General features: G+C 48.1%; 1 protein-coding gene across 1 annotated transcript; it reads left to right on the forward strand.

The window, feature by feature from the left end:
- The first annotated feature begins 9,780 nt into the window (after positions 1–9,780).
- On the forward strand, positions 9,781–10,318 carry LOC103016034 (protein BEX1). The gene has a single exon (XM_007175105.2). The coding sequence runs from the start codon at positions 9,876–9,878 to the stop codon at positions 10,260–10,262; it is 387 nt and encodes a 128-aa protein (XP_007175167.2). The 5' UTR covers positions 9,781–9,875; the 3' UTR covers positions 10,263–10,318.
- Positions 10,319–11,337: the final 1,019 nt, after the last annotated feature.

An 11,337-nucleotide genomic window follows, 5' to 3' on the forward strand; every position in this document is an offset into this window, starting at 1 on the left:
TCAAAGAGAATGAATGTTTGTAACCTGAGCAGGGTCTTGAAGGATGAATAAGAGTTTGCCAGGCAAAGAAGTGGAAAGAACACTTCAGATAGAGAGAAGAGCATGTGCAAAGGCGGCATGAAACACCGTGGTAGGTTCAGAGCAGCAATCATTTAGTAAAACTGGAGCATAAAGAGGAGGGGGATGGTGTGTGGATGTTTCCAGGAATCAGGGTTTTTCACTCTATAGCTAATGGCAGCATTATAGGCCAATGTTGTAAAAGCCAGCTGTGTGGACTTGGGCAAGTTCCTTTACTTCTCTGAGCCTCTACTTTCTTTTCTGTAAATTGGGATACAATAAAAACTTCCTCATAGGACTGTAGTGAGAGTGAAATGAAATAATATCTGTTAGGTGTCTAAAACAAAGTGCTCAGTAAATGTGAGTTGTTGTTATTGTTACAATTATTATGAATATATGTAAACATTTACTTTAAAAAACAAAAAAGCAACAAGCAAATCTCCTTTTTTCAGATGGACTCCCAGAAGTGAGGGAGGAATTTAACAGATCAGATAGCACATGTTGAATAAATGAAGTTGAATTATTTTTTTAATATAAATTTATTTTATTTATTTATTTTTGACTGCATTGGGTCTTCATTGCTGTGCGCAGGCTTTCTCTAGTTGCCGCAAGCAGGGGCTACTCTTCGTTGGGGTGCGTGGGCTTCTCATTGTGGTGGCTTCTCTTGTTGCAGAGCACGGGCTCTAGGTGCACAGGCTTCAGTAGTTGTGACACGCGAGCTCAGTAGTTGTGGCTCGCGGGCTCTAGAGCGCAGGCTCAGTAATTGTGGCGCACAGGCTTAGTTGCTCCGAGGCATGTGGGATCTTCCCGGACCAGGGCTCAAACCCGTGTTCCCTGCATTGGCAGGTGGATTCTTAACCACTGCGCCACCAGGGAAGCCCCGAAGTTGAATTATTTACACAGAATTTTCCTCCCCCAAACTTAAAGGCAAAGTTCACAGTTTTGTTTTAAACCCCCAGGAGCATGTAAAACCAGGGAACATGGGAAGAAACCCAGTGTCTCCAATAACCCTGGAGTTTTGTTTCAAAGCATTTACTATAATCCAAAGTAATGTATCGATCTGTGCAATTTATCTTTTTAACCTTTTCTTGAAGTATAATAAACACACACAAAAGCACACAAATCCTAAGTGTACGGTTCAATGCATTGTCACAAAATGAACACACCAGCATAGGGAATTCCTTGGCGGTCCAGTGGTTAGGACTCGGCGCTTTCACTGCCTGGGCTCAGGTTCAATCCCTGGTCCGGGAACTAAGATCCCACAAGCTGTGCAGCGCAGCCAAAAAAAGAAATTTTAAAAATTTAAAAAATGAACACACCAGCATAACCTGAGCCCAGATCAAGAAACAAAAATGAGGGACCTCCCTGGCAATCTCGTGGTTAAGACTCCACGCTTCCACTGAAGGGGGCACGGGTTCAATCCCTGATCTGGTAACTAGGATCCTGCATGTTGCGCTGAAAGAAACAAATACGACCAGCTCCCCCAGAAGCCCCCTTCTCACACCTCCCAGTCACCCCCTCTCCCACAGGTAGCTACTAGTGGGTAATTATTTATCCACATAGAAAGCATCTGTATCCCCTATGTATTATTTTCTTAGGGTTGCTGTCAGAACAAAGTACCACAAACTTGGTGCTTTAAAACACCAGAAATTTCTTCTCTTGTAGTTCTGGAGGCCAGAAGTCCAAATTCAAGGTGTTTGCAAAGTCGGTTCCTTCTGAAGATTCTGTGGGAGACCCCATTCCATGACTTCCTCCTGGCGTCTGGGGGCTGCCAGCAAAATCCTTGGTGTCCCTGGGAAGGGTGACTGCCCTCCAGTCTCTGCTGCCTCCACAAGGCCTTTTCCTCTGTGTCTTTCTGAGTCCTCTTTTGTCTTTTACAAGGACATTCTCATTGGGTTTAGGGCCCTCCCTAATCCAGTCTGATCTCACTCCATCCTTCTCTTAATTACATCTGCAAAGACCCAAATAAGGTCACATTCTGAGGTTCCAGGTGGACATGAATTTTGGGGGAGACACTATTCAACCCACTACACCTTACAAGAGTGCAAGCCCCAGGAGGGCAAGGGGTGTCACTCATGTTTGGATGCCCAGAACCCAGCCCAGGGCCTGGCATATATGAGCTGCTCACGAAATACTGGCTGAATAGATGAATAAGCAGTACATCTTCACATCAGGGGCACCAGCACTGCACGACTGACACGCGGTGGGTGGTCAGTAATTGACTGATGAGCAAATGAGATTCGAACACGAGTTGAGAATGAATGCAGAGGGTAGAAATGATAATAGGTGCTGTTCATTGCGCACTTACTTTGTGCTCCCTGGTTTCTGTGTCTGCTTCCACGAGATCTCATTTTACATATAAGTAGAGGGACCATGTTTCCCCTTTACATGGGACAGTGCCAGTTTACATGAATTGTCCCAGCATAGTGAGTATTTCATTCTCACTCTCCCCTTTCATTCTCAGAAGTCAATAAAGTATGTGGTCATCCTACAGATAAGGCAACTGAGGTTTTCCAAAGTCCTGAAGGGAATAAATTCAGCACCTGATTTGCACACACTCAGAGGCTCTAAAGCCCTTGCCCTCAACTGCTAGTAGCGGTGGGGTGTGGATTAGGAGAGGTTGCTTGGCAGAGATAAGCTGGTGTCATCCAATCAACTCAAGAGAGAGGTCACAGCGTGGACAGGCGTCCTCCTGGGACTACAAGGCCAGCTCCCTCACTGCTCCCATCCAGTGATCCGTGGGGAGAAGAGGTGCCTCGTGAGAAGGAAGGGAAAGCCCAGAGGATCCCTTTGGAGGACACGGACAAGACCTCAGAGAAGGAGGTTGAAAAGAGGGGCTTCCCCCTGGCCAGGCAACCCCTCAGGAGAAAGGTCTCTATGGGAGAAAGCCCCCCAGAGGACACTGTCCCCCTATTCCTGCTGCCCAAGGAAAAGATTCCTGCAGAAAAGACTGGAAAGCTTCTGAACGTTGGTAGGAGAAAGGGCTCACTCTGAACTCTGCATCTTCTTCCCCAAACTCCTCCTTCTCCAGACTCCCCATCTTGGTCCACAAATCCCCACCCACACAGACTGGCTACCTAATTGGCAGGGCCCAGTGCAAAATAAAAATGCAAGGCCCCTTGTTTAAAAAGTACTAATAACTTCAGGACTGCGGCAGCAGGGTATTAAACCAGCACTGGGCCTTTGTGAGTATGGGGCTGTGCAGGTCACATGCCCGTAAAGCTGGCCCTGCAGCCACCTATCACCCAGGCTGGAAACCTGACTGTCATCCTTGGCTTCTCCCCCTCCTTCACCCCCACTTCAAGTCCTGTGGATTCAAGTTCACCAAACAGCTGCCCCTTCTCCATCCTAAATGCCATTCCTCTGATCCAGGCAGCACTTCTCACCTCTGGACAAGAGCATCCGTTCAAATAGCTTCCAGTCTCGCCTGCTCTGGCCCATCCTCCCGAAGGAAAGCCACAGAAAGCTCCCCGAAGGCTAGTCTCACCCTAGCACCTCCCTGCCTAAAACCTTCAATGGCATCTGCTATGAAGTGAACTGTGTCCCCCAGCCGCAAACTCATATGTTAAAACTCTAACCCCCAATGTGACTTATTTGGAAATAGGACCTTTAGGAGGTAACTAAGATTAAATGAGATCATAAGGTTGGGTTCCCCGATCCAATAGGATTGGTGTCCTTATAAGAAGAGACACCAGAGAGCTTGCCTCCACCCTGTCCCCAGCACAAGCACAGAGAAAAGGCCATGTGAGGCCCCAGGGAGAAGGTGGCCGTCTGCAAGCCAAGAAGAGAGTCTCACCAGAAATTGGATCTGCTGCCACCTTGATCTTGGACCTCTGGCCTCCAGAGCTGTAAGAAAATACATTTCTATTGTTTAAGTTACTGATTCTGCGGTATTTTGTTATGGCAGTCCGAGCTAATAGAGCTCCCCTCTGCCTAAGCTCTGGTCATGGTCTTTGTGGCCCTGTGTGGTCGGGACCCACCTCTCCAGACCATCTTCTTTCCTGTCTCTGGGGGTCCACAAGCTCTCTCTCCTCTGGGTCTTCCAACATGCTCTTCCTCTGCTTGAAACAGTCTTCTCCACCTCTTCATCTGGCCAAACGCTGCTCTACTTTCAGTCCAGCTTAGAAATGAGGCATCCCTGACCTCCCCCACCCGTGAACCGCCAGGTTGGGACCCTTCCTCCCTGCCCCTACAGACTTTCCATGCTCCCTCTCTTGTCAGTAAGATTTGTCACTCATGTCACTACATATTTGGGGCCTCTCTTACTTGCTAGTTCAGGATCTCCCTGAGTACTGGGACTTATTCTGTTCAACCTTCTGTCTGAAGCACCTGCTGGTCCCAGGGCCTTTTAACCCTGGTGGCTACTGCAGGAAGTTTGAGGCCAAAGAACGGGGCCGGAGAAGCAGGGCTGAGGGTGTAGGGAGAGAGTTTGGTTAACCTTTCACTCCCAGGGAGAATTTCAATTAGATATGCTTGGAATGGGTCGTTCATTTATTCAGTCAACAAACATTCATTTCTCTCCCAATTAGTGCTGGGCCCTGGGCCAGGAGCTAGGATGCTGCGGGGAAGGCACCTGGGTCCCCACCAGGAAACACACAGACACGAGTCATTACATTGATCTGCCGGGTGAATAGCGGGAAAGAGAGGATTCAGAGGTCAGACGAGCCTAGATGCGAATGCAGGCTTCGTTCCTCATTAGCTGGTGACACTGGGCAATCCGTGCACCCCACCTTTTATATCTTGAAAGTGGCCCTGACATCCATCTGTTTGGATTAGCGATTCTCAAACTCCTTGGTCTCAGGAGCATTGTTAAGGACCCTACAGACATTTTGTTTCTGTGGGTTATTTCTTTTCAGTATTCGCCATATTGAAAATTAAAATTGAGAAATGCTTAAAACACAGGAATACACAAACACACATTCCTTTTCCCATCAGAGCAATGGCACAGTCATGCCCCAGGACCTGTGCTCAAGCAGAAGAGCAAGAACCAAAGCCCCAGCCCCCAGGTCCAACTTTATGAGAAGCAGAGGCAAACCTTAAAAAAAAAATTAGTTTTTAAAACTGGCATTACAGATGGGCAATATGGCAGAACCAGTTGGAGAACTATGGAGATATTTCTCCTCCGGTGGATAAAGAGCAGCTACCCCAAACCCCATGGGTGCCCTGAGCACCCTGGCAGCCTCAGTCCACCCCAGAGACCCTCCCACTATTGTAAATAATCCTAGAAAGAATACCCCTGTGATTATATTTCCTTTCAATAAATACCTAGAATTGAATTACTGAGTCAAAAGGATACACATTTTAAGGCTTTAGAGTCATATTCCCAAAATGCCCTGCAGAATGTTTCCGTCAATTGAAATTCCCACCAAGCAAGTATGAGAGTACCCATCTCCCCACGTCTTTCTCCAGCGATGGTCTTTATACTTTTTCTAATGCTTGAAAACCCAGAAGGTAAAAAATAGTATGTTGCTTTAATCTGCGTTTCTTTGATTCTTAGAAATGTTGACTATTCTTTCTTGGTTTATTGCCTATTGACAGGGCCTCTTTTTATTGATTTCAAAGAAATTTTTATATTAAGATAACGCAGGGAATTCCCTGGCGGTCCAGTTAGGACTCGGCACTTTTAGTCACAGGCCCGGGTTCCATCCCTGGTCGGGGAACTAAGATCCTGCAATTGTGCGGTGCAGCCAAAAAAAAGATGATGCAACTGCAAAGTAAACTCTTGTTTCCGACCTGATTTGGGTACTGCGTCTTCCTCTCCTACCCCCTCTAACCTTCTCCATGGATCTAGGAGAGGAATCATTTTTACTGAACCCAGTAAGGCTTTTTACAGGAGAAATCTTGAGAAGATGGAAAATGAGAGATAATGAGAGATTCCAAGTGTTTCGTATTTTGGAAGATTTTCCTCTCCAACCTATCCCTCCCTGTTTCAAACTGGAAAGATTGCTGTGTTCTTTTGTAGCCAGAATAACTGAGTCATGACGGGGTGTGATCTTTCAGGCTTGCTACACTCTCTGGGCCAAATGGGTCCCCACCCAGGAGATCTCTTCACTTTTGAGCTGTGCTGACACAGGTAAGACCCAGCTTCTTGTCATCTCACCAAGCCCTGACTCACGTTGTCTCTGCTGCTCACCAGCTGTGTGTCATTGCAGGAGTCCCTTAACCTCTCTGTGCCTCAATGCCCGCTGAAATGAGAAAAACATAACCCACACATTAAAGTAATGTGTGTGTATGAGGTACTGGACACAATGCTTGGCATAGTGTAGGTGCTCAAGAAACATTTGTCAAATTAATAACTGACGGTTGTTTTCCTTTCAGTTTGTTCTTGTTGTGGGGGGTGTGTGTCCGTCCTTGTTTAGCTTTCCCTTTTTTTCTACTAAAAACAAACTCAGCTTTTCAGAAATATAATAAACCAAACCTCTGTGTTTTAACCTATGTGGATTAGAAACCTTTGGTGACAAGGAACAGAAATTAACTGGAGTTTAACAGAAAAGAAAAAAGTGGGGAGAATCCATTACAAAGACTCAGGGGTGTCTCAGATTTCAAGAGCTTGAAATGGGGATTCTTCTCTCTGCTCCTCCCTGTAGGTCTGCTGTGTTCCTCTTTCTGTTTCTGTCTCTCTCTCCCTCAAGACTGGCTTTCTCTGCCACCGTGGCCACCAACAACTGCTTCTCCCAGTTAAAGTCTCAACTGCATACAGAGATTCACTAACTGACCCTAAATCCCCAAACCAGGTTCTGACTCAAATCCCAGATCCCAGTCAGATGTTGTCTCTGGAGAAATAACACAGTCATTCACTGCTGAAGGGCAAATGAGTTCATCAGAACTGCTTTTTATAGGCAGGGAAAGACTGGGCCACCTAGGAGCTTGAGTTCTCCCAGAGACTGGGTGGAAGTGACTAGAAATTGAATTCAGAGCTCACAGAATTGACCTCAGAAGGTCAGAGCTAGAAAGAGATTCCTATATTACCTAGTCTAACTTCTGCCCACATTAAAAAAAATTTTTTTTAATAAAGAAGGAATGAAGCCCAGAGGTATGTGGTTTGTCCGAGGCCCCCCAGCCAGTCAGAGACAGAGCTGGAACCAGAACTCAGGTCTCCTGGCACCATGGCTCAGGGTCAAGTTCTCAGTGAGGGAGGGGCTGTGACACTCCCCACTTTCTCAGGGAGCAAGCTGAGGCACAGAGCGGTCAGGTGGCGTGCCCAAGGTCCCCCAGCTGTGGCAACATCTGAGCCTGGGTCCAGTTCTTCCCATGAACCCCTGCGGAAGAGGGAAGGTGGGAGGGAGAACCGGAAAGGAAGATGGAAAAGGGGGGAGGGCAGGGAGAAGGATGGGGGAGGGGAACTGAAAGGCAGGGGAGAGGAGAGCACCTCACCCTGGACAGGATCACCCTGAATGGGTTTGTCCCCCAGGAACTCTAAGCCCCTCCGTGCTGGTCATGGCTGTGAGTCCGTCACCTCAGTACTGCATCTTGTTCTTTCTCTCCATGACCTGGACCTTGCTCTTTCCGTCTTCTTGGTGAACCTGATGGATATTACCCCCAGATGAGGCCTTTCCTTCCCCTCCCTTCCCCTGCCTGCCATGTCCATCTTTCCCACCTGGGTGAAGGCTGGGCTCTGATGGGAAATAAAAGGTCAGAAGTAGAAAACCCAAATAGAGAACAAAAACTGGGGCCCATGGGCTAAATTCAACTCTCAGAAGGTCTGGGTTTGGCCCAGATTACAATCTTGAGAAATTTGAAACACCTTAAAGAACCAGGTGTGACACCTGGAATAGATCCTGTATGTGGTCTTGTGACTTTTTATCCTTTCACCCTGTTCTTGAGGTTATCTTCACAGGAAAGTAAATATTTCTCTATGCCCCAATTTCTATCAAATGTACGAAAACAAAAGCCAATGAGAGGGGCCTCCCTGATGGTGCAGTGGTTGAGAATCCGCCTGCCAATGCAGGGGACACGGGTTCGAGCCCTGGTCCGGGAAGATCCCACATGCCACGGAGCAACTAAGCCCGTGCGCCACAACTACTGAGCCTGAGCTCTAGAGCCCGTGAGCCACAACTACTGAGCCTATGTGCCGCCACTACGGAAGCCCACGTGCCTACAGCCTGTGCTCCACAACGAGAGAAGCCACTGCAATAAGAAGCCCGCGCACTGCAATGAAGAGTAGCTCCCGCTCTCCGCAACTAGAGAAAGCCTGCGCGCTGCAATGAACACCCAACACAGCCAAAAATAAATAAATAAAATAAATAAATTAAAAAAAAAAAGCCAATGAGAGATGGATGTTTCAAGGAAAATGGAAGTATCTTTGTGAATGAGAGCTCATTTCTATATGTTTAATTTTAAACAAACTGTCTGTGTTGCAGGAAGACAAATGATGCATTTCACCTGCCTGGTCCCAGGAGGCACTGAGTTTGCAACCTCTGCCTTGAATGGTTCTAGCAAGTGTTTCTCAAAGGTGGGGCATTTTATTGGGCAACGCTCTCTCTACTGGGCGGGAAAATCCATGCATTGAAGACGTTCAGCATCCCTGCCTACCTCCAATGCCTAGAGAATATCAGTAGTGCCTCCCAAACCTCTTAGAGGGTCCTTGGTGTAGGTTTCGACCCAGAAGCTTCCTGGGGGCTGGGCCAGCACCTGGGTAACCATTGCACCACCGGCCTGGGCCTGGCACAGGGTTGGTGCTCAGCAAGCTCTTGTCCCGTTCTGGTCAGTCCTTCACTGAGGACCTACTGTGTGCCAGCACCATCTAGGCACTTCATATTCATACAACTAATCCTTACAACATCCAACTGAAATCAGTATCATGAAGCCCATTTTAGAGGTAAAAATGCTGAGGCTCCGAGAGGGTAGCAAACATGCCCAGGATCTCACAGCTGTGGAAGACCAGGACCAATAGAACCCAGCCCTCCTGACTCCAAGACCAGCTGTTTTGTACTTGTGTGATCAGACCACCCAAGATGGCTGTGCTCTTGCTCTCTGTACATCCCTTGCTCCACCAGTCTCTGCTTCACCTACACCCTGTTCACATGCCTGACCTGCCCTCTTAATCATAGAGCCTCATCAGTAATTTCCTATGTACTTGCCCCCCATCCCAGCTAGTGATTGTTCTAATATTTAGATCAGAACTATCTCCACTATGATGGTTTGTTAAAGGGGTGTGCCCCTCTGCTGGTTTCCCTGGTAACTGATGAGCCAACCTGATCTCAACTCCCTCTATAACTGGTAGCCTTCCCCACCCCCCCCCACAGCAAAGATTGCTGCCACGTCTGCCACACATAGTGGGGCAGCGCTCCAGAACCTTGCTTCAGACATGTAAGACCCCCATCCCCATCCCCATCCATTAAACCACTGATATCTCTGTCACTGACTCCAGGCTCTTTCTTCTGTCGTGAGGCTGGGAAAGCACAGGGCTTGCATCCTGTGGGGGGCAGCCCAGCAGTACTGCAACACAGCTGCCTCTCAGACCATGGGGGAAGCAGAATGCCAGCCCCTGGGGGCAGAGGTTTTGTTGCTCTCGTTCCCCAGTATGTAGAACAGTGCCTGGCACATAGTAGGTGTTTAATAATACTTGCTTTAAAAAATGAGTGAGAGGAACACACAAAGAAAGGAGAGCGTCGGGGCCCAAGCCGGTGCTTGGACAAGTGACACGGGGGGCAGGGGGAGGTCCCTGCTCCCGGTGGCCCTGAGGGAATGCGGGCCGAGGTCGACCCCCAAGAGTAAGAGGCGTGGGGGCAGCAGGTCTGCGAGTCGAAGTGTCGCGGCGGCGCACTTGCAGCAAGAATCGGGAGGAGCAGGAGACAGCGAGGATAGGCCCAGGAGCAATGGCATCCAAAGAGGAACAAGCAGTAAAAAATCTCTACATGGAAAATGCCAACCAGGAGAATGAAAACAAGGATGAAAAGGGGCAGGATGCTAATAAAGGAGAGCCTTTCGCCCTCCCTTTGGAAGCTGGTGAATATTGTGTACCTAGAGGAAATCGTAGGAGGTTCCGTGTTAGGCAGCCCATCTTGCAGTATAGATGGGACATGACTCAGAGGCTTGAAGAACCACAGGCAAGGATGAGAGAAGAGAATATGGAAAGGATTGGGGAGGAGGTGAGGCAGCTGATGGAAAAGCTGAGGGAAAAGCAGTTGAGTCATAGTCTGCGGGCAGTTAGCACTGACCCCCCTCACCATGACCATCATGATGAGTTTTGCCTTATGCCTTGAATCCTGATGTTTTCCCTGAAGTTAGTAGGGAGACACACCTGCTTCCTAAACTTACATGTTTGTGACGTACCTTTGTTGTAAACCTTTTGGTGTTAATTGTTTCTTGTGGGTCTCCTATTACCAGCTTCTAATTGAATGTTGTGTTTCTGACCCAATCTGTAAGTTTCTGTCAGCAGGAGAGTTTTACCTATTGCATGGAGAGATGTTCTTTATATATTGTGACGTTAATAAAGCAGTTTAAAAAAGCAAAAAAAAAAAAAAAAAAAAGAGTGAATACACTGATGAATGCGACATAGGTTATTACCATATCACAACTGCTAGTTTAGAGAGTCTGAACAACAGCTTTTAGAGCAGGAGAGAGATGCTTTCTGCCCAGGGACTCAGGGCAGCCTTCAGAAAGACTGACCAGTGGGCTGGACCTCGGAGGATGAGAATGGTTTCCACGCACCAGGCAGGGAGTGGTAGGAGAGGGCATTCTTGGCAAAGGGAAACATATTAGCAAAAGCCTGGAGGCTTGGAGAGAAGAAGACTTTCCTGAGGCCTCCTTGCAGCTTAGTTAGGTGGAGGAGCCAAGATTCAAGTCCAGAAAACTCAACTTCAGAGCCCGTGCTCTTAACCCCTACCCAGACTGCTTCCCATGCAATAAATAGCAAGGTCAGTCCGGGGCATTCAGGGAAGAATTGACAGGAATGAGGGATTGAATGACGATGGAGAGGAAGAAATCGAGAATGACTTCAGGTCCTCAGTAAGTCACTCACTGAACAAGTAGTGAGCGTACATTCTGTGCCAAACTCCAGCTAGGAGTTAGAGAGTCAGCCACAAGCTAAGTCCCACCTCTGCCCCCCAGCTCACGGTGACCAGGCCCAAGGGCGAGGGGGCAGCCGCGGGAAGCTGACTCCTGGCACAAGTCATTAAAAGGTATTTCCTGTCTTGCCTCTTCCTCCAGGTACACAGGTTTATTTGGCATCACAAACACCATAGCAACCATATGGGGGATCTTGTCTCCCATGGCTGTGGGGTTCTTAACCCCCCAGGGGAAGGACCTAGTTCAGGGGGCCAGGGATACCAGTTTTTC

This window comes from Balaenoptera acutorostrata, chromosome 1 (assembly GCF_949987535.1).
Source record: "Balaenoptera acutorostrata chromosome 1, mBalAcu1.1, whole genome shotgun sequence".
In the NCBI taxonomy this organism is placed as follows: domain Eukaryota; kingdom Metazoa; phylum Chordata; class Mammalia; order Artiodactyla; family Balaenopteridae; genus Balaenoptera; species Balaenoptera acutorostrata.

Excerpts from the sequence above, each read along its gene's own strand:
- LOC103016034 (XM_007175105.2), top strand. The coding sequence starts at position 9,876 with ATGGCATCCAAAGAGGAACAAGCAGTAAAAAATCTCTACATGGAAAAT.